General features: G+C 43.9%; 1 protein-coding gene across 1 annotated transcript in view; it reads right to left on the bottom strand.

Moving 5' to 3' along the window:
• Window positions 1-6,263: 6,263 nt before the first annotated feature.
• LRRC58 (leucine rich repeat containing 58) overlaps window positions 6,264-23,906 on the bottom strand; it is a 25,144-nt gene continuing 7,501 nt past the window's right edge. Inside the window, exons 2-5 of the mRNA XM_085324611.1 lie at window positions 23,501-23,904; window positions 14,150-14,278; window positions 12,599-12,876; window positions 6,264-11,064 (exon numbers count right to left, since the gene is read on the bottom strand). Coding sequence (XP_085180737.1) covers window positions 10,856-11,064; window positions 12,599-12,876; window positions 14,150-14,278; window positions 23,501-23,904 — 1,020 coding nt within the window. The 3' untranslated portion in view covers window positions 6,264-10,855. The remainder of the gene's footprint in view (window positions 11,065-12,598; window positions 12,877-14,149; window positions 14,279-23,500; window positions 23,905-23,906) is intronic.

Here is a 23,906-nt window from a genome sequence, read left to right as displayed (position 1 = left end):
ATTCCTGGACTGTTTTGAAACATGTTTCAACGAGCCCAGGCACGTATTTTTCTACAAGGCCTTTCATGATTGTATCTCTCAGCAGAAGACTCACTGCTGCTTTAAAGAAAGTAAGAAACAAAAAAAAGGCACATTTTAATCCCAAATACCTAAAGAAATTAACTACAGACCTTTGGAAAATACACTGCTGTGTTTATCTGAAGATTAAAAACACTGCTGCAAGCCACCCATTTTTTTCAGACAGTCTCCCACTGTCTAGATGTTCTAATGTTGATCATAAATGTGTTTGATTATATAAATGCGATGAACACCTTTTAATCGTCCAGTGAGTCCCTTTTAGTGGTGCTACACAACAGAAAACAAGGCATTTTGTTCAGACAGTGCTTTCATCGAATTGTCTAAGCCTTTGGGTAGGTTTTACAAGCTTGGGATTGAGTTCAGAGAGCCACAGAGGGGCTTTGATGAAGAACAGGGAAATACACGGAGAAGCAAATCTGGTACCACACTGAGTGGCTTAGAGGGATCTTCCTCCAATAGAGAGAGATATGAAAGTTGCAGCAACCTGTTTGCTTGATACAAAGGATGTTCTCTGAAGGCCAGGCTTAACCAAGCACGATCAAGCTAAACTTTATATTTCCCATCTCTGAAAAATACCTGGCATAGTTCAAGCAGAGGTTGATAGTAATAGTTAAGGGAAATAGTTGATAGAGGTTGATAGAGTTGATAGAGGTAATAGTTAAGGGAAACATAAGGCCCTTTACTCTTCATGTCCAACTCTGACTCCACACTCCTCCTACTCCTGTGATTTGTCAGCTTGATAAAGACTTGTTCAATGTCATCCCTCTCATGAGCAGAGTCCATTAATCATCTACGTCAACCATATGGATTTTATTCCTGAGGAACAATGGGGCAGTTAATACAAAAGCATCTATAAAGCATGCCTTCAGACAGCAATTACATAGTGTTGTCTGGCACAAGAGACAACATTCGCTCAACATTATGCACATTCATTACAAAGTCACTTTTACTGTGGATGCCAGGACCCCCAGGAATTGTGGAAAAACACATGCTGAAAAATAGCATTTTCCTCTCCTATTCATTTTCGGAACTCTAGGACTAAGATTTAATTTACTCTTAGGGACAACCCCCCCACACACAGAACAACCCTGAGCTTTCCACACAGGCCCTTCTTCCAGCAGTATGCACTCTGCCACGTCRCCCTGCTGCTGTAAAGAGCACCATGTCAACCCGCTGGGTTCTGGCTCGTGATTCCACCCCCCACCGGCCGAAGCCATGGTCCAGAGGAAGGGCCCATTCTGTCCCCTAACTTACCCACTCCCCAATCCRTCTGTGTCACAGCACAGGCAGGAACACTGTAACGTGCCAGCTCTGTCACATTCCCTTATGGAACGATCCAGCTTGGTAAAATTGTTTCTGTGACCAACATGCTAGTAGCAGCCTTCCAAGACATGCAAGTGCCTTTGATCAATCAAAGGGCAAGACAGATCCATAACTTGATGAAAATAGTTGGTGAAAGTTTTTTAGGATCCCTTCCAGTCCTGAGGCTGAGGGACTTTGTTCTTAGATTTCTCCTTTCTGGTGTATAGAAAGTCACCCTTCAGCAGAGATGAGTTCTCTGCATACTCCATGCAGGATTTCAACAGTCTCCTTGTGGTCTGAGCTCAACACAAGAATAACCTGAGACCTTGCCTCTGCACTGGCTGAGCCAGCACTGTCAGGTTCTCAGGAGCTGAGAGTGATCATGAGGAGATTTCAAAGGGAGAAACACCAGTAAACCACAGGTTTTGTCATTCCTGCCTCTRGGTTAACATTTGCTTGTAATCTGTTAGGATAGTTTCCAGTCACAGTGAGGGGTGGCCTTCCCATCCAGTGTCCTGGCTTGGGTCAAAGTTATGCCCCATTCTACACCAATACGTCATATTAACCAAGAAATAGCTTCTCTGTGCTTGGAAAAAAAAAAAAAAAAAAGAAAGACTCAGCACTAGGGCTCATCACCACATTACTATCTGCCTAGAAGACTTTCTCATGTGGGTAGAGAAGAAACTGTCGGCTCTAGCTGGAGCTCTGGGAAAGGGTGGCACTGGCCACTGTAACCCACCTGAATCTGGCCAGAGAAAGAGCAAACAGTTAACAGTACCCACATAAGAGCTCTACTCTGCCTCCAAAGGCCACTAGTGGATTTATTGGAGGCATGAAGATGTGAAGCCAGATATCAGCAGCAATAACCAACACACATTCATAGTGACTGTCAACAGAGAAAGGGGAAGTAACATTAAGAGAAAGGGTTATGCCTTTGAAGAACTATTGTCCTGGGCTCTTTTGGCCCAGTACTAGCCAACTTCTCCTGTCAGCATTCTGCCAACACAGAAAATCTGCATTTCATAGAATCATAGAATCAGTAAGGTTGGAAGGGACCTCTGGAGATCATCTAGTCCAACCCCCCAGCTCAGCAGGGTGACCTAGAGCATGGTAGACAGGGTTACATCCAGGCAGGTCTTGAAGATCTCCAGAGAAGGAGACTCCACAACCTCTCTGGGCAACCTGTGCCAGTGCTCCGTCACTCTCACAGTGAAGAAATTTCTCCTCACGTTCAGGCGGAACTTCCTGTGGTTCAGTTTCTGCCCATTGCCTCTTGTCCTGTCACATGGCACCACTGAAAAGAGTTTGTCCCTGTCTGCCTGACATCCTCCCTTCAGATACTTATAGACATTGATAAGATTCCCCTTCAGTCTTYGTTTCCCCAGGCTACACAGGCCCAGCTCTTGCAGCCTTTCCCCGTAGGGCAGACGCTCCAGCCCTCTGATCATCTTTGTAGCCTAATGCTGGACTCTCTCCAGTAGCTCCATGTCTCTCTTGTMSTGGGGAGCCCAGAACTGGACACAGTACTCGAGATGAGGCCTCACCAAGGCTGAGTGGAGGGGCAGGATCACCTCCCTCAACCTGCTGGCAACACTCTTCCTAATGCACCCCAGGAGACCATTTGCCTTCTTGGCCACAAAGGGCACATTGCTGGCTGATGGTCAACCTGTCATCCACCAGCCACTCCCAGGTCTTTCTCTGCAGAGCTCCTCTCCAGAAGATCAGCCCCCAACCTGTACTGGTGCCTAGGGTTATTTTTCTCTAGGTGCAGGACTCTGCACTTGCCCTGGTTGAACCTCATGAGGTTCCTCTCCACCCAGCTCTCCAGCCTGTTCAGGTCACTCTGAATGGCAGCACAGCCCTCGGGTGTATCAGCCACTCCTCCCAGCTTGGTATCATCAGCAAACTTKCTGAGGAGGCACTCAGTCCCCTCATCCAGGTCATTGATGCACAAGTTGAACAGGATGGGACCCAGTACTGAGCCCTGGGGGACACCACTAGCCACAGGCCTCCAACTAGACTCCACACCACTAATGACGACCCTCTGAGCTCTGCCTTTCAGCCAGTTCTCAATCCACCTCACTGTCCACTCGTCTAACCCRCGCTTCCTGAGCTTATCTAGGAGGATGTTATGGGAGATGGTGTCAAAAGCCTTGCTGAAGACCCTGGTGCAGCCAACAGCCTGCTGTCTTTGCCACAYAGGAAGTTTTGAACCATTGGAAATCACTCCATGCTCTTTTTGTCTCCACTTCTCTGAAGTGCCTCAGCATGCTTCTGAACCAGTGAGATGTTTTTTCCCTGGAGACTTAAAGGAAAAGCAAGAGCGTTACACTGCTTAAATAAGTGCTTTTCAGTCTTGCTGAGTTCAATTTACTTCCTTTACAGTTCTTGATTTCTCTTCATGTTTTTCAAACTCCTTTTAGATGGAGAAAAGCAGCCAAATGTGCTGGCAAGGTAGGCATCAGCTTTACCTTACTTTTGCAATAGGCTAAGGTCATGCATGCAAGACATACTGCAGCCCAGCTGAACCATGGTAGTTCTTCTGCTTGTGATGACTCAGGCAAGTATCTGAGCCACAGAAATCAAAGCAGGACAAGCCATCTCACACTACTAGCACATAAAAATTGGAAAACATTTAACCCCCCATAAAGACTCCTTCCTAGCACTGACAGCCAACTTGTCTAGTTCCCTTTACCTCTTCCCACACTGGCAATGAGGATCTCATTTTGCCTGGTAATGCCTTGTAGGGATCCAAAGGAATACTAGCTTAAAAAAAAAGCATACTCATGGGTTAGCTGCTCTCCAGTGCTCAGAAGAAACTGTTACCAGTGCTTTGCACATTCAGGAGCAGCCATTTAGCAGAAGGCTGCCCTTAGCCAATCTTGCTAGAAAGCAATGTGGAATGGAGCTATTACTGAGATCCAAAGTAGATGTGAAACCCAATCAGACAAGGGACCTGGAACTGGCTTCTTGCTTAAAGTGTCATTCAACAGCAGCACTGCTTAGCCTGGTAGATTTTTGGAAACTTGCCCTGGCTGGTTTCTGTAGCACATCCCTTACAGCTCTGTGCAAGGCCAATACACCCTCCTCCCCAAACACAGGGAGGTGCCCTTCTCCTCACTAAACATGACCACAGCAGTAGCAAACTAAGGTGGTCTACTCACGGGACTCTGTGTAATCTCAAAGTATGCATGCAGGGGGCCACACACCAAAAAAGCATTGGCAACAGGCAGCCCAAGGCCATGAATCCCAATAGCATTTCAAAAGCTGCGCTTTACAGATCTCCATCCATTTCTGATGCTAGTTTCCCTCCATTCTAATCAGCCTGGTGGGACTCTGACACTCTGACCAAAGTACAGTATTTAGGACAAACTTACAACTTGCTAGTCTGTACTGTTTTAAGCTTCTTTTTGCACAAACTCAAAGCAGGTGTTACAGATGTGACATTTGAACAACACTCTGAAGATAATGTCAGTCCTTTGCTAGGATGACAGCAAGTTTCATACCGCAACCAGTGAAGTCTCGGACCAAGAGAAAGAGATTCATATACAACCTTCCCATGGTGACCAGCACCAGTCACTGAAGTGAAATTAGAAGACGCTCCTGGAAGCAAGATCCAGGGACTCTGCCCTAGATTACTTTCCCCTCTGTCTTAAAAGGACTTTGGCTGCTAAATCTCCTTGACAAAACTCTCCATTTTGCTGCCTGGTGGGAGAGGAGACCACAGCAAGCTGTTGGGCTTGATACTTAGTTAAATCTCCTCTTAAAAATTCACTTTCAAGGTGTCAGCAAGGGCTGTTGGAAAGGGAAGAGATAGTCAGACATAGTGCACCATCTTTGCACTGCAATTAAGGTTACAGATAGCCCTGGCCTTTCTTCAGTGCACCCTTGTGGCACTGAAGGACTAACTTCCTTCTAATAACATTTTTAAATGCTTAACACTGCAAACTATATGAGCTCGGTGCAGAGGAAAAAGGTACATACATACAACTCTCTTGCTACCTCGGACACCTAAGACAGTCTACAGCATCTGGGTAGCAAATGTATGCCTCTATGAAGAAAATTTCCAGAGCAGCAACATAATGTCCTCTTTTAGATCTGTGCAATTCTGTGTGAGTCTAAAAATGTCAGTTTGGCATTCTGAACATCTGTTTCAGGCATCTACATAACTCRTGTTTCATTTATACACTTCTCATTGCAATAGTGCTAAAAACAGAAATGGAAGTTTGAGAGCTGAGGTTCATTCCTTTAAATTAGAAGACAAGCAGGTAGTGACAGGAATATGTTGGACATTTGGAAAGACTTCTGCACTAGAAAGGGATTTCAGCACCAGAGCAAGTGCCCTCAACCCTTGGAGGTTTTCAAGACACAGCTAGAGAAACCCACAGTGACCAGGACTAGTGCTGGAAACAGTCCTGTTTAAAGGGGGAGGTTGGACTAGAGACCTCCAGAGGTTCCTTCTGGCCAATGCTTTGATTCTGCGTTTCCTAATATAGAAAAGGTATTAAGAAGGTTCCAAAAAGGGGTATCATATACAAAAAGATGCAAAAATATTCCCAGTCTGATTGTTACAGTCAACGTCATTGGATCCTACAGCATTTTAAACTATTAGAAACGGAGTTGTTGAACAATTTGAGAGGCTTATTATTCATATAGTCGAACCATCTCTGTGAAGAAGTTCTTGCTGAACTTGATATCAAGTAGTTCTTGTTTTACACTATCCCACTTTCCAATATGCCACACTGCTGAATTGACAACTAGTAATTGCACTGTAGGAATGGAAATATTTTGGCAATAAAATCACAGAAACTCTAGGATGTATGAGGAAACATGCGATTACACAAGAAATGGGAACATGTTAGCCAGTTAAGACAATCAGAACATTAAATTTAAGAAGTCATTTATAGATTTCAAAGTTAGCCCCTTAAAATGAGTGAAACAATTCAAGAACTTCAAAACTGCTGTTTCAGATTGCTAGAAATCTCTATAAAGTGACACTGTCTTCACTTCTCTTGTTTTTATCTTACCCATTAATTACTTTTACATTTAAATTGTGGAACAAATTTATGCAACAGTGTTCCAGGAGTAAAAGTTTCCTGTCTGTAACATTTTCCAGTCCCGTAATAATGTTATAAATGGGTCCCATAAGCCAAGAGTTTCAGCAGTCCCTTTGGAAGACTCACCTGCTCTTGGCTTTCCACAGCATGGATTAAATCTAATCTGTTCCCAGACCATGTGTAGCCCCATTTTTAATGTTCACAGTTCTGTCTGCAGCAATACAAGAACAGAGATTTTGTCAAGTAACAGACAGAGACAGTTGTAGAAATATTATTTTTGGTTTAGTGTTACAATTTGTTTTACAGCTCATTAAGAAATACTGTTAGAGATATTATATATTCATACATTTCTAGCAAAATATATTTTTAAAAACATAAGGCACTTTAAGACTTCATAAAACAAATGCTCATGATAAAAATTCACAAGAGGGCTAGATGAGAACCCTTTCTACCCTTAATGCTCAGGTCAGTAAAAGATCAATCCTCTAGTCAGGCAGGCAAATGAAATAATCAATAGAAAGGCTTCCAAGATAGAGTTACTGCTGTGTTAGTGTGCATCCTGAAGTAGTCTATTTGAAGTATCTTGAGACTCTACAAAGACAGGGGGAGAGGGGGAATTCATCTGCCTGGTGTGAATAAGATGCATTAAAATAGATCTTTCAACTGGGTAACAAAGACACATTGCAGGGATTAAGTTTCATTACTTTCATTGGATTAAATTCCTCCCATTCATTATTGCCAAAAAGAGTAAGCAACAAAAAGGAGTTGGTTCTCCCCTCCCTCCCCCCTACTTCCATTATAATTCAATACAAGATTTCAAAGACTTGAAGTGACCAGGACAGAAGTCCATGAAAAMCTGCATCTGGCTACTTCAAGAGTATGTTTAAATGTTCATTACTGACTTCCTCAAGTCTCACCTTTAATAAAAGAAAGAGAAACACGAAAGAATTGGCAACTATATAAATTGCTTCCAGTCAWATTGGTATTTTGCTTCTTTTTGATGCGATCCCACTATTCACATTAAGTACCTGCATTCAGAAATACCCCATCAGCTCTTCTTGGCAATGGGATGGAGGGACAAAGGGACAATGTAGGCAGGGTCCTAGACACTGCAGGGAAAACAGAATGAGCAGCTTCACTTAACACACTTGTGTCTCAACTTAAGCATGTTTTCAAAAGCTGGGCATGCTGGGCTACTGTAGCAACACGGGGACTGATACCAAAACATTGACTGAAGACTCTGCCAATGGAGATGCATCTGTAGGAACTGAAATCCACTATTTAAAACTGCCAAAAGAGCTGTAATGCTGGCAAACCCGTTAYCTACTTTTCAGTGCCTCTGCAGGAGGAAGGGGACAACAGAAACAAATTCCTACCATCCTCAACATATTTTCAAGTTTTGTCTGTTTGGGGGCTAACAAATGCTGAAAAACGAGGCTCCTGAAGGCTCAGTATGTTCAGCACTGCACTGCAGCCCTCTCAAATCTAACTCAGGCGTACAGGGGGGAACCACAACCAGCTGTATTTCTTACAAGTCCTTGATTAGTTTAAAACCTGACTTACTTGAATTGCACTTCAAAGCTCACTGGCAAAAAACAAACAAACAAAAAATTAGCTGTATTCAGGAACATATATACATTTTTTAAGATAAAGGATACTTTATCATACAGTCTAAAAATTTTCAAAGAACTGCATAAAGATATCCATTGCAYGAGCTGCCAAGTTTTGACCTGGCTACAGAGAAAAAGCAACAAAGACAGATTACTATTAACCTTAGTAGAATTAGGCCAGAAATTGGACACTAGTTTGGCTGGAAAAGAAAATGCAGTTAAAGCAGGAGCTAAGTTAGACCCAGTCACCAGTATGGAGCCATTAGTCTTAACCCATCACCCAGAGGTGTTACTATGCAAATAGGATTTATGGCAGCAAAGCGGTTGTGAAATTATTTCTTTTTTTTTTGAAGTGGAAGGTATGTCACTAAAGAAAAGCTGCTGTTTAAGAGAAGACAGACAGTACCTCACGGCCCTGAGCTCAAAAGATCTTGAGATCTCAACTTGCGTGGCTCACATTCACTGGCAAAAGAACCAAGCTCTAGATCACTCGGTTGCTCACTAGTTATACTAGCAGTAAATCTGAAATTGTGTCTCTGCAGTCAGTTTACTGTCATCTAGCATTGGTAGGACAATATGCACTTGGGACAGGAAAAAGCACCTGAAGGAGAAGATGAAGGACGAAATGTGAGCCACCGATCCTAAACCAACCAACATCAAGCAACTGGGTTCTCTCAAAACGTTTAGATTCTTCTTCCCAAGCACAACTCACAGAATTTGATTAAGAGACATCCAGTTGCTTTGAACATTTACCTTACTGTGTCTTAAATATACACAAAAAAGGCACAGAGTATGTGCCATTTAGTCCCTTAGGCATGCGTCTGTCAGGGGCAATCTTTAGAGTCTACGTTGCAATGACTAATAACCGAAGCGGGGCTACTTCACAACTCGATTGTTTCTTTCGAAGCATTCTCTACAAAGGAACCCAGGGAACGGAGCCATACTGTCAAGTAACTTCAAGGCAAGAAGTTCAACCTGCCCACCAAGACAGACTGGCACATACCAAATTTCACAGACCTTGTTTTTCAGGTCACGTTAAAAGAAAAATTGCTATTAAAAAAAATCACTAAAGCTAGCTATAAAGAGTAAAATTATCAAAGTGCTTCATTAAAGTGTCAAATATAATTAAAAGACCCATTAACACTGAGCTGCCATAAGATATTCAAATAGCTCCATGTGTTTTCCGAATGCAGGAGAGGAACACAGGTTTTTATTTCCCCTTTCCCTAAAGTGGGTTTAAGGAAAAAAAAAAAAAAAAGAAAAAAAAAGAAAAGTTGTGCCAGTTCATTTAGCTTCTTACCACTGTAAGTATTTACTATGCTCATGCATTTGAATGTACAGTTGGATTTGTTGTATCTCAAACTGCAAAGGGGCTGCTGCTATGATTATCAATAAAGAGGCAGCTCTGACTGAGCAAAACATACACCAGTCCCCTAAGTAGATGTACAAATACCTGCCAATTTCATAATTTTAAAAGTTATTTCTTAATTCTTAAAGTTCTGAGCTATTTTCTGCAGCTTTCCTTTAAACACAGTTTAAGATAACTGAATGTGTTACCTGAACAATCTGACAGACTGCCTAAGCTTTTGGAACAAGAGCAAACGCAAACAGATAAACAAGCAAGCTTCCAAACCAACTTATAAGGCATATTTTCTGAGCACCTTGCACATATTCCTCCTACCAGATTTTCCTCTCATGTTAGAAATAAAGAAAAAAACAACACCTCCACCGTGCTTGTCCCTGTACTTTTAACTCACTAAACTGCTGCCTACTTTAAGCAGATGAACTTAAAGACAGCGTTAAGATGAACTTAACACCATACCAAGCATAGTAGAGCTAGCCACAGTGGGGGACATGGTTGTTTAAAGACTGGGAAGGTCAATCTTAAAACCCTTCCTGCAAGTCACATATTTAAGAGATTTGCTCCAGTAAGCTGAGAGGTCAAAGGCATGATACAGAGCATTGCATTTGGTCCCTAGCACAGGCACATATGGCCAAAGATCCAAACTAATCCCAAGTTTCAACAGAGTAACTTTTCTATTGTTTCGAGGCTATGTAAAGACAGCAACAGTCCAGGTGTAATGGGAAGGGGTAAGAAGAGGGGAAAAGGGGGAATTAAGTTAGGAAGAAACACAAAGAGCAGCTTGGTACAACAAGGAAGAAAAAGGGTAACTCAGTTGTAGGGCTGTAAAGTCTACGAAAGCATAAAAATCCTATGCCTCTAGACAAAGAAAGAATAATTATAGTCTGGGAAAAATCTACTCCTGACCAAAAAAAAGAAATCACATTTTTTCAAATGGATGTAAAATCTGTAACTAAAAGGAGACAGAAAAGAATCAAAACACTGTACAAAACAATGGGGTCCACATATACCCACATAGCATCATTAATCTGTTTCTGATTTACCACAGTGTTATAAGCCCTGGACAATGTCACCTTTGCTCTGCAGGATGACTAAARTCCAGTGAAGTGTCATATATTAAAACCCCTTTAAAATCTGCCCACAAGAAAAAAAAAACAAAAAAAAAAAAAACAAAAAAAAAACCCTCCCACTGCATACAAGGGTGACCTCCCAGACAACAGATGTTTTTAACAACCCCAGGCAACCTACAGGCACTCTGCCACTGAGTTAGTTCTCCTAAGTAGCCTTGCACCAAGCAAGTCTAGCCTTGCTAAGATGTTCTTACATCCCCTTACGTGGACTTGAGGACAGTTTCTTGTGAGCCCCTCCGGCAAGAAGCTCATACTTCACAGTTCCATTATTGCTTTTCTAATGTTTTCCTTCCAGTCTTTCTCTCTCAGTCTCTTTTATCCTAGGAGGACTTTCTGCATCCTGCGCGCAGCAACACTGGCTTCATCCTCAGAGTCGGACTCGCTCTGAGAAGTGGAGCTCTGGGAGGCAGAGCTGCAGGGAGAGGAGCACTCCGGGGAGCACAAGTAGTGCATCARCGGGAGACGATACTTCCCACAGAAGTCAACAAACTTGATTTGTCTGACGCAGCTGTCAAAGTAGACACCTGTAAGGGCAGAGGTCACAGTGACAACAYATGAGACAGCAGGCTGAGAAATGTGTAAGCTCTGCAGGGTTGTTGGGCCTCAAATTAGCATTTAACTGACACAGCACTAAATGGGGAAGCAGAAGAGACACCAGAGAAAGAAGGTACCAGGACACACATGGAAACTGGCATGTGAAATTTCTTTTCTCAGTACACTAAAAAGAAAAAAAAAATCCTATAAAAGTATAATAGGTAGATGATTCAGAAAGACAAGTTCTACATCAAAAGACACAGGACAGCAATTCCAAAGAATGAGGCAATTTCTTCCAAGTTTTAAGGAGAAATCTCAGGCTGGAAATTTCCAGAATTCTCCTTAAATGTTCAAAGAATTCACCCACCCTACTTTCAAGTTTGTAAAACCTCTTCCACAYGCTAGCAAAGACGTGTCTGCAAATAAACCCTGTCTCCTTCATAGCTCCACTTCTCTTCTGCTTGAGTGAAGTCATCATGCTGAGTTTGGGTGAATCTCTCCATGGCAACAGTGCTGCTCTGACACACAGTTACATTTCTCTCCTGTCACACGGAGTGATTTTAGACGCTGACATTTTCAGAATTTTCCAATGGTGTTTAAGTCCTAGCAGRTTTGGAGCAAGCTTTTCTCCTGCAGTGTTAGAGCAACACTCCAAGTGCTGTGTTAGGTCATAAGAAACAAAGTGGGAAGAAAAAAAAGAAAAAGAAAAGAAAAGAAAATCCACTGTTACCCATACCATGAAAAATTCAAAAAAGAGAGAGGGGGAGAGAGAGAGAGAGAGAGAGAGAAAATGAACAACTCTTCCGATGTGAATTCCAGCCCTTACATACTGTCCTATAAGGAGATAAGATATGGACTGCAGATTAGAGAGCAATTAAAAAATATCTTTTTTTTTTTTTGTTAATCTTTTATGGATAGAATGCACAGATCATTCACTCTGGATGAAAATTAAGCATTAAGCCAAATTAAGCCCAAGCATTCCAGGCTTATCTATAAAGTCCTCTGCATATAGGTGCTGTAAACTAGCTGTCCCAGGCAAGACCTTTATTAATTGCTCTTGGTAACTGGMAAGCACTAAAACCTCCTCTTTTTCAACCAGAAACTGGATCTACTGTCCAGCAGTCCAAATATAAATCTTTGCAAAAGTTCTCCTGTCCTTTGACCAGTTTGTGATATTTTAGGGCAGACTGTTCAGAAACTTCAGGATGTTCYAGCACTACAGAGTGCTGGGATAAGCCATGAGGATTCTGACAAAAATCTTATATCCTCATGCAAACATGACAAACTAGCACATGRCAAACTAGCACTACAACTTTAAACAGTGTTCCTAAGTTAAGAAATGGCAGCTAACAAGCTTCCTTAAAGATAAGGTTGCAGGAGAGCTGGAGCCAATGAAATACAGCTTTACAGAAGTTGGATGCAACAACGTATCTAAGCTTACTGATCTACTAAAGTCTTAGCAAGTCACAGGGAAAGAAAACTAGCAGGTAGAAGAGGGAAGTAGAGGAGCAAAGGTGAGCTTACCCCCACATTTAGGATTGGGACAGTTGCTGGCCAAGCTCAGATACCGGACAAGATTCTCTGGGAGATCGCTGGGAGCATAGGGAACATTGCGCGTTTTAATTGTGCGTCCAGCCAGTTCCTGGAGACTTGGGGGATTGTAGGTCAGGTCACGGACAAACCGAACCACAAGCGGGTTCCCACGCAAGCTCAGCTCTTCCAGRTGAACCAGGTTGAGAATCTCTCGAGGGAGGTAAGTGAGCAGATTATTGTGCAGGCTAAGGGAACGCAGGGAATGCAGCCTGAAGATGGAGATGGAAACCCCGTCAAGAGGTGCAAGCAAAATCATTCCACAATTGCATTACACACAGACCTGATTACTCTCCCTCCACCCATCTACTTCTTCCCTCTGTTTCTTCCCTCCTTTTAAAGCATAAATGCACACTGAAAGAGCTGCTATTACTCCCGCACACCCAATGCCCTAGAAAACTTGGGTTAGTTCCTCAATGCCTGTTACAGTCTGAAATATGCTGCCACCCTTCTTGCTTCTCTTCCCCCTGGTAAAAAAGTAGTATGGATTTTTTCTCCAGAATACAAACAGCACTTTTAGAGGGAGATAGTATTTCCTTATATCCAGTACATGCATCAAAAACAGTTCCATACAATACTCTGATTAAGTCACCTGCTTTCACTCATGCATTRAAGATGAATGTTGGTAGGCAGCCAACTCTGGAAAACCCCATGTTTTCATTGCCTGCAGCTGCATCACCTTGTGCTGTGATGCTATCAGATCTCAAAAACTAAGCAAGTTCAGGCCAGGTTAGCATCTGCATGGGTGATGAGCAGTTTCTTGGCTTTTGGAGGAGGCATTCTCCTCTCTCAGGAAGCGCAAAGCAATACTCCAGCACAGTATCCAAGGATGCTGTGGTCTCAAACCAATGCAAGCTACAAGACAACTGAAGTCATTAAAAATTATCCCTCAAGAATAACCCCACTATGTCATCAAATTCTAACTCAGAAAATGTCTACGCTGCCACCCAATTGCTTTTGGGGTTATAACTATACTGAATTCTTCATYTCCAATCTTAGGCTACCCAAACAGCATTTAAGCATCCTCTCTCTCCCATTATGTAACACATAAAGCAGTAACTTATTCTCYAGAGCTGTGCTGTGGGATTTTAATGAATGCGAACACATTCTGAGATCCTGGAACAAGAAATGCCAAGGGAAAACAGGTAGGGGATGGTACAACACATACAAACATAAAAGGCTTTTGGTGAAAGACAAAATAGACTAAAGCATTCCTGATCAAGAACACAGCAACATGGCAGTTTATTTTTTCTGAGTTGCTCAGGTGTTTCTCRGGATTTCCTGTAGAAAACCCTTAAGTCCCCTTAACATTTTTTCCACAATCTTTTGATAGAGGCTTTCATATTATGTATTCACAGTCTGCCAGCAGTGCATCGTGCTAAAGCTACTCCTGTTCAAGTCTAGATAGATTAAAAAAATTAAAGGACAAACAGATCCTCCCAGTTGCTTTCGTCCACATATGCAGAATGAAGAGTAAATACTCACTGTGCCAACTGAGGTGGAATGCTCTGGATCTTGTTGTCACATAAAACTAGATAGCTTAGAGAAGGCAGGTTTGCTAATTCAGGCGGAATTGAAGTAATGAAATTCCCTCCAAGGTACAGAAATTCTAAACTGAAAGGGAAAATACCACATTTCATTAAGGTCACTTCCAGTTTCATTTAACACTATGTCTTCTCATCTCCTGCGTTTCTTAAAGTTACAGTTAAACTTTTTTCAACGTTTCTCAAACTTAAGCTGACTATGTATGAGATAATTTGCTGAGAGAGGGGGAAGGGGAAAGCAAGCTGAGCRGCACATCAAAAATACAAGAGTGGCTGTTCTGCAACAGGTAATATTGAAATTTACCTTCATTCGGTCTTTTACAGTCACCACTATATCGGCAGGAAAGTACCAGCCACTCCTACACCTATCCCACACGCAAAACATCTGCCYTTACCTCCAAGGCAAAGCAGTCTGTGCACACACAGTTTGCAGCACTCCTGCAGCTGTTGCTGCAACCMGTGGGAGTTCTCCATTTCAACAGGAGCAAAGCAAAAAAGTATCAGCTGTCTCTGAAAAAWCCCATGGCTCTTGGCTCTGCACAAGTGCTAGTTGCTCTTTATAGTGTCACTTGATTCCCCAGTGACTAACTGTGACCTTCCAGCAGAAGAAAGGCACCCAGTCCAGCTTTAGCATAATTCACATACCGACAACAGTACAGCAGCAACAGCACAGACACCATCTGACGAAGCCACCCAAGTACACACATGCAGTTTCTCAGGTAGACTGATCTCATTATACCCGCATCACGGAGCCCAAAGTTACCRCAGACATTAGTTTGGATGGGCTTAACTCCAGTTGGGGGCAGGGGAACACTGCCTGTCCTGCCAATACATAGTACTCTGGACAGGAGATGGGTGCTAATGTGTCTCCTCGGTCCTTTCTGCCAAACAGAAGTATTTGCTGTACATCTCTGCCCTTCCTGAAAGAAAAATTGTCATGTACAACTTCAGTGTAGTTGCTGTGAGTCCACTTCTCAGTGTCCCTATCGAACAGTCGAGGACTTCTCCTTCCCTGTTCTCAGATGTTGCCTGGAAGAGGAGAAAGGGAATATTTGGCTTTGTTACCTCTGGCTGGGATGAAACACAACTGCTAATCATGATTAAGTCAACTTTTTCTGGTGCCTCAAGAAGGTGGATCCATAGTCCTATCTGCAGGTGTCTGCAGTACTCGTGCTTGCTCAAGATCTCTGATAGGTACTCAGATGAGTTGGGTAAGTACAGCGTACATTGCCTCCCGGCCCACCAAGGGGAGAGACGAGACCCTGCAAGTCAGGGGAGCACAAATGGCCACAACTATCAGCGTCTCTTTTGGAACAGCTTGTGATTTCCTTGGAATAGGAGACACCATCTCACCATTACTCCTGGAGAGAGACTACAGATACAGTTGGCAAAGGAGCACATGGCCAAACCACCCAAGGGACGCAGTGCCTGACCCAGGAAAGGCTTAAACCCTGGACCTGAGCCAGGGCACACATGGAGCGCCAGAGAAACTCCTGGCTGAGRCATCCACTGAGACAGAGCACAAGAATGGTAGAGAGACTATTTTATTTCATTCTTCCAAGAAACATGAACCCAAGGATCCAGTGACAGCATTTGCTTGGGCTCCAGAGGTCATGAACAGAGTCCATCTGCCCAAAAGGAAGAACAGGAGAACAACAGAGCACTGCAACATAAGACAGGATGCTCACAGAGCTTGACTTGCCCCAGCATCACACACCCTTTTGAAGAATACCAGAAGCATGCTAAACACCAGAAATCTGGCAAAGTAGCCACAAAATTAAGCCATTTCTGAGCCTTAGTTTTAACTGAATTTGGCCATTTGAAACAAAGCCATTTTACTTGCTTCAGTTGAGAGATAGAGGGGACAGCACATACGGAAGTCATTTTAAACATACAAAAAAGCACACAAACAAAAAACACACCGTACAACAAACACCAACCCACCACCCAGAAGCAGCCCCTTTCCTAATAAACAACCTTTAGGTGAGTAGTGGTGGCAGGAAGAAGGTTGTTGTGCAGAGAACACGTCAAGGGGATTTATTTTTAATTAAATTTAGATCCCTGACAAAGTCCAAAATTTTAGTTAAAATTCCTCCTTCAGCCCCCATTGTTTCCCAAAGCGGATTTAGGCTGCCTGGTTCTCATTAGGACTGTAACTGCTGACACTACAGTTCCTATGCAAATTTTAACTCTATGCCATTGCAGGAGCCCATGCTGAAAACTGTTGGGCAAGGGACTTTCAGCAATGTGGATTTCAATGTTTAAACAAGATTTGTACAAGTCTCCATTTCCTAGGAAAAGTGAATAATTAACTCTGCGTCCTCTCTGTTTGAAGACAATAATGTCAGTAAGGCCATGCTGCATAAAAACACATAATGCCAGGGAAACAAGCAGAATGAAGCAAAACATACAGTAAATAATGTTTTCCAAAACCATTTCAAGGCTTCAAATGCATAAGTTTCAGGACCAACGTCCTGCACAAACTCAAAGTGCAAAAACATGGCCAAGCTATTTACAGCTTTAAAATCCATTCTTTTAAAAGTTTGTGTAAGCTAGTATAGCTGAGGGTTCTCCTAAGATACACAAGCCAAAAATCAGACTACAAACTATCACTAACTAAAAATGCCACTGAAGATAAGGAATTATCTTTAAATTCCTTAAAAAATGTTTTCTTTTAACATATCTTATGAATCATCTTTCAGAGGTCAGTAGATTAACACCMCACAAGGCCTAGTCTGATACATCAAACCCAAGACTTCCAATATCAATTTGTGATATGAATTAAATGACAAGTTTGTAACACTTTACAGGGAGGAAATTTTGAGTCTATAAAGAGACTTATTCTACATGCAGTGAAGATATTCTAACAGCTTCCATCGAAATACAGCTCAGTAGCAAAAGAAATCCATAAAAAAAAAAACCCTCAAAAATACAGTTTGTTGGAAAGAAGGATCTAGTCTACCCTTGGCTGAGCAAGACAGATGAACTAAAAACAGTCATTTCTGTATCAAATTAAAATGTCAAGACCTGTTTGAGCAGAACTAATGACATGGGCAAGGATTTTAAAGAGACACCACTATTTTGTAATTAGTGCTGACCACACCATTAGGGTCACAATTTAACTCATCTATTCCTGGTATGATTTTCATGTCATACTAACTTCATACCTAGCATCCAAGGCAATGCTGGCTCTCAAGTATTCCTGCTTGGAGGATCAGAAGGCAACACAAGAACAAGCTTAGCAAGTGAGATTTCCAAGTAATCATTCACAAGAAGAGCCAATTTTTCCAGCAGTCATTAAGCTGGATATCCCTGGGGACCAGCCATCTCAAGTCTCATGCAGGTACAAATCACTGCATACACAGAGGGAGAGCTGGAATTTGTCTGTACTTTCAAAAGTCAGTCCAAGAACTTAGAAAAATCAGTGAGCAACCGCACTTCTTGTTGGCTAAAGAGAATGTAAGCTTAGCCCTTATTTCTGAAGCTAGAATAAATTATGTACTTCTAACCTAAGGCTGGCTGTACAAGTTTCAAGCTAGGGACAAAAACACACATAGCATCATTATACCATGGCTGCAGCATAAGCACATTCCCTATTAGACATCAGCGAATCAACACGGGACAGGTACCTGGTGTCAGAGAACAACAGATCCCAGGTTTGTCACATCCATTCCCTTCTCTCCCCACTATAAGGGTTTCTACAAGTCTCTTCTCTGTACATTGGTAGCTTCTTTCAAATTCGGGGACATTTTCTAACCTCCATTCCTCCAGTATTTTTGGTTAAAGTTGGCCACTGAGCTCTAAAGTGATTCTAAGAACAATAAAATATGGAGATAACTCTTCCAATATGCAAGCATGCACRCACACACATACCACAGACCTCATCTTAGGAAGAGAAACCATGCTAAGGAATGGCAGCCTCCTTTGGAGAGCAACACACGATCTCCCATTTGGCAGGTATGCAAGATCACTGCAAATGTCCACAAACATCTGGTACACAGCCATCTGCATGAAAGCTAAAGAAAATATTTGACAGAGTAATTAGTAGGGGCAGATGCCTTCTCTTGCCATTTAGCAGTATTTACAAATACACTAAGAAAGGGCTATGACCTCTTTCAGTCTTACATCCAGCAGGCCCCTCACTCAACGCAGCCAGCACTAATCGCCGCCAAGAAGCGGTCCGCACTTCAAACCCATCATCAGATGCTCCTCTCCCGTGAGGAATTTCACAACTGGAGATTAAGGTGACAGTATAAATTCTTTTGCTTATGGAAAGGAAGCAGGGAAACGCTCACACAGTTATGAACTGATTCAGATGGTGGCATCAAAATGTACTTTTGACATGTCAAGAGACTGAACACTTTTGCTTAAATATGACTTGAAGGCTTCCACATCATCATGTACCACAAAACAATCTAAAAGGCTCCAAAACACTCAGAAAATAGGAAGTGCCCATTCTGAGCACTAGAGGTATTTCTAACACTGTCAATTACTCTAAGACTTTCACAGTGCTGTTTCAAGGGCAGACTGCCTTCCAGCACAGAAGACACTCAAAATTTCAATCCATCCAGTTTCCCTAAAGATATTTGCTTGGATAAAACCTAACAGCTGACATCAAACAGATGCATCTAAATAGCTAATCTGAAAAGAAACAACGAACCTGAATTAACTCCAGGGCTTTTTAAGACAAGCTTTTTAGCAAGAAATTTCCCCCCAGCAGTTCTGAGGCTCACACAAGGGAGGATTTTAAAAGCAGCCCACAGCACACTCCTGCTCACCCTGTTCTACGATTTGTTAATTCCTGAGAGAACTACACAGCTTTTGCTGACACACAAATTTAAGATCAAACAGTTGTCTGAAAACTATTTGCAAAACGTTTGAAGAGGGAAAGAGAAAAGGGAAACAGCAAGCAAATTTCCTAATGTTGTATCTTCATCAAAGCTTCATTTGCTGTTTTTCCCACACCATAACTGGCATTCTTAAGCATATGCTTGTCTAACATGCTTAATACTATCCATGAGTAAAAACAGATCCTCTGGCTTTCATTGCATCTAAGCCTTTACACAAAACTTGCAGGAATCCAGTTACAAGTTCAAGGCCTTTGATCCCAGCCCTTGAATAAATGGGCTTAACTAGAAATACCCAAGCAAGCAGGAAAGGAACCTGTATGACAGACATCTGGAAACAGCACAGTTCTTTCCTACCCTCTTTCTGCTTGTTCCTAGTGCTCTACTGAACCCAGAAGGTATTAACAAGAAGAGTAAGACTAAACTTAAAGTTCATATTAGGAGATTCAAGGTACCAATTGCATTTCACTAATCTCTTAAGAACTTTTCCCTCTAGGGAACATTTACAAGACCTTTCCCATGGAATGCATGGATGAAGGCAAGCCGCATGCCCATAAGCCAAAGGCTACAATTGGACAGATGAAGTCCCTTTATCACGCTGCCTTGCCAACTAATTTTGTACAGAACACACACAATACATGATTGTATTTCTTGCTAACTAACTAAATACRTGCTTCTTAATGCATCCCCAACTAGATCAGCAGAAGGAGGAAACAGCACTATCAATGTGCTGGATGAACGTCTATGCAGCAAAGTAGCTCACAGCTAAGGAACTGTTAGGAGCTGTGAATCAAGTCTGAGAAAATGGTTTCCCATAATCTCACACCAAAAACACACCATGATCAATGCTGGAGGTAGAACTACAGAAGAGATGATGCTTACAATCACCTATTCTAAGTTCTTCTTTTATTTGGCAAACACATACGAAAGTGATGCAAAGAGGGCTGCGCTTATTTGGCGCATTTTCTACTCTAAATTCACAGCAACACCCAATGCGGCAATTCAGCACACACGCTATACTGACGCTGCTCAGCCGACAGTCAACCAATGGATCACAAGGAAAGCACAGTATTGTATTTTCCACAGTACCTCCATGGGGGAAAGTATGCAGCAAAGGCCATTCATTCCTGGTGCTGGCATGCTCTGACCAGCATCATCACACTGCTATCATTATAGTGGTCATGTCTAACTACTTATGGAGACATTTGAAGAAAACAACAATCATTAGGACACTTTCAGGTGGTCATTCTAAAACTGGCCGAGAGCTAACTGATAATTTATGAAGAAGGTGAAATGTCCTTTCTTCCAGCACAGGATCTCACACAACTAAAACACTTGTGTGGGCAAGGATGGGCAGATGGCTGAAGCTGGGAGAAATAACATGAGACTGCAAGACTGGCTACAGTTCTTACTGCAGTTCATTAACTTGCCAAATCCCTGGAAACATGCTAGGAAGTTTTTCAGAAAATGTCTGACCCTGGCTTGCTGCAAATTTGTGGATTTATTGCCTTCATATGAGTAAGCATTCATGACACACATCTCTTGTTCCAAGGTCTTTGGTTTTGTAGTTGCCAGCATGTTCCTTCTCCTTTTGCAGAACAGATCCTCTAGCCTTCTATTCTTGCAGCTTCATCATGCAGGCTCCTTACCTGCTGTATCCTTGGTCTTCATTAAAACAATTGACGTGCTATCTCTTCAAAAACTACAATAGAAAGCTATTTTGGAAAGGGAGAAAAAATATGAAGCTTAACTATTAAGAATTAAAGAGCTCAGTCATTCCCTGGAAACACAAGAAGTATCTCTAGATCTCTGCAACTATGGCCAACTCTTTAGTCAGGCTCTAGAGCAAATAGGAAGCTGCCAGGGTCACAGGAGGAAGAGGACTGCTGGCCCCAGGAACCCCAGTATCAGCAGGCAGAATGTGTCTGGTCAAAACGCTGCTTGCATTCCTCTGTGGTTTCAGAGACCGTAAGACACGAAGAAAATTTCTCTGATGGGAAGTGGCCTATGGAAAAATCTCAAAGTGTTGGTCTGCGAGCAACAACGAGACAGAGTGTGTAGCCTGAGCTGTGAGGCTGAGGATGACAGAGAAGACTCAATATCTACTCCAGGTCCTACCTTCCCCTCCCTCCACCTGGGCACTATGGAATTAATAGAAACCTCTGTGCCACTTTGTCACAAAACCCGTCTCTGCTCTGTCTTTGCTCAGGCTCATTTTGCCCACCTCAAAATTATCCATGTTCATTTTGAAGATACCTCTCTTGTTGGCGGATGGGAGGAGGGTCTAGCAGCAATTTCTCTTCAGTATATATTCGCTACCCTTTTGGTAAGAGTGCCATTGGCTACCTGGCTCCAACCAGTAGTCTCAAGATTCCCTGTGGAGTCAAGATTCAAGGAATATTAAGTTATGAATGTATTGTTTTCTCCCAGCTCTGGCAAACAAGCATGCCTCTCTCATTGGTTGCTCAAGTGGTTCCACAAACATAAGAGTCACTGATGGCAACATCCATGAAGAAGCTGACAATCCTGGAGGAATGTGAATTTGCTATCTTGAGCTAAAGTTCAGTTTTATTAAGGTGACGTACTAGCAGAGGTTCAATGAGTGAACAGTTATTACACAGGCAGCAGACATGAAGCGAGTTCAGTTTTTCTGCCTGACACATCATATTTTAATGATAAACAAGATGTCCTTTGTCCATGATGCCCTATCAGAATTGTCATTCTGGGGTTCAAGCAAGACCAGCCCAGGAAAAGCTGCAGGGCAGGAGAAACAGGAGCCCTGCTTCAGGGCAAGCCAGAGGAATAAAGCAGAGTAAACAGGCAGCAGTAGTTTGCTGGAGTATAGCATTCTGGAGCACTGTACACAGCCCACTAGGGCATCACACAAAGCACTGTGCAGCCTAGTAGCTCAGGCTGAGCAATGATAGCTTCCCAGGTCAGCAGCAGAGCGTGAAACAGCATTGAAACAGCATTGCTCTCCTCCACTGACTTCCTCTCCTACGAAGGGAGTGCCACTGCCCTCATTCCCTATGGTATCCCTGAAGTGACTGCACCTGAACAGGGAGAAAGTTTAGATTCCTCTTCCACCTGACAGTTCCAACCCAGGATGCAACCCAGCTCTGCTGAGAAGCGCAAGGCATTCCCTAGCTCTCAATATGCCAAACAGCATCTCTGGACTTTAGCTTAGCCCAGCATTGCTCCAGAGCCCCGAAAGAAGCACACTGTGTGCTATCTGAGCAAAAACTGCACACTATGCTGCATTTTATCATCTGTGACGGACAAAGACATTTCCCTCCAGCATTCAAGCAGCTTTACTACCTCTACCTAGGACTTAAGGACATAGCATGCCACATACAACATCTTCTGCTTCCACTGGATCTGGCTCTGCTGAGCCATTGCGGCAAATCCAACTACTTAGGGTCAAGGTTGCTGAAGCTTGCATAAGAGAGGCTGCCTTCAGTGAGTCTCCCAGCAAAAGGCCTGAGGTGGAGAAAGTTCAAACCCAAGTCTTAGCAGAGAGGCACATGGAGGCTTGGGAAAACAGCTGAACACATGGAAGTGTTCACATGTAACAAGCGAGACACACARTTCCCAGCTTGTTCAGGAGTAAGGCAGGCTTCAGAAGTACAAATCTGAGGTCAATGCAGAGAGCAACAGCCAAACCTACGTACGATCTGTCCTCGACCCAGGAATGTTCTTAACTACTATGATTCAGTCATAGGGTTTTACATCACTGGCCTGCAGAGGCYTGATCCAGCTCCAGAGCTGGGTGTATCGGGGCACCTGAGCACAGCCTAAGGCTCTATGCCCCAGGAGATCTGTCAGTTGACAATGGCTACATGAGCCACAAGGGTGGATAGAAATAAATCAAGAAGCCCAGCCATGCCAGCAAACACTGCGAGACTGGAGCTCTGACAACAAGAAGGGCCCTATTGTCCGYATATGCCACAACCGTCTCTTTATTCTCTTGCACGGTCCACCAGGCACGAGCTGCATGAGAGCCGAGCTTTTGTTCTTCGCTTACCTAGAGACCTGTATTAAAGCAAAAACACGGAGCACTTTCCCAAGGCACTTTCTGTGTGCTAACTGAACTGTCACTAGAAGAGCTCCCCTTGCCCCACAGCAGCCCCAGGGCCATGAAACCCTGGGAGCCTTGCCCACGTTGCGGGGGCAGAAGGCCGCTCGTTCATTCGGGAGAGGAAAACCAACCCGATGTGCACGTGAAGGGGGAGAGCGATGCTTTAAGGGCACCCRAGGCCGGGCAAAACTCGGCGCCCGCACAGTGCCACGCCGGCGGGAGGGAGCAGGCCGCGCTCTCCGGGCCACGCGCTCCGCTTGCGAGCGAGAAAACCAAGCCCGGGCTGCTGGGCGGCCGCGGCCTGCCCGGGCAGCCCGGCGCGGGGAGGGGGCACCCCAGCGCCGGGAGCCCGGCGGCGGGCCCTCACCTGCGCAGCTCCTGGATGTCGGGCGGGATGCCGTGCAGGCGGTTGCCGCCGAGGCTGAGGCTCTGCAGCCCGCGGAGGCCGAGCAGGGCGGGCGGCACCTCGGCGAAGCGGTTGCCGCTGAGGTTGAGGACGCGCAGCGAGCGGCCGAGCGGCGCCTGCCCCAGCCCCTTGGGCAGCGAGCCGGGCCCGCCCAGCCGGTTGTTCTTGGCCAGCAGCGTGCGGAGGCGCGGCAGCGCCAGCAGCTCCGCGCCCAGCTCCGCCAGCCCCGTCCCGCTCACGTCYAGCTCCTCCAGCGCCGGGAACCACTGCGACAGCCCCGCCGGCAGCGGGCCCGACAGCCGCCGCGGCGACAGCACCAGCCGCCGCGCCTCCGCGCTGCGCCGCGCCGCCAGCTCCGCCGCCAGCT

Source organism: Rhea americana, unplaced genomic scaffold (genome assembly GCF_003343005.1).
Source record: "Rhea americana isolate MKP2758 unplaced genomic scaffold, rheAme1 scaffold_92, whole genome shotgun sequence".
NCBI classification, from domain to species: domain Eukaryota; kingdom Metazoa; phylum Chordata; class Aves; order Rheiformes; family Rheidae; genus Rhea; species Rhea americana.
This window is presented reverse-complemented; position numbering and strand designations above follow the sequence as displayed.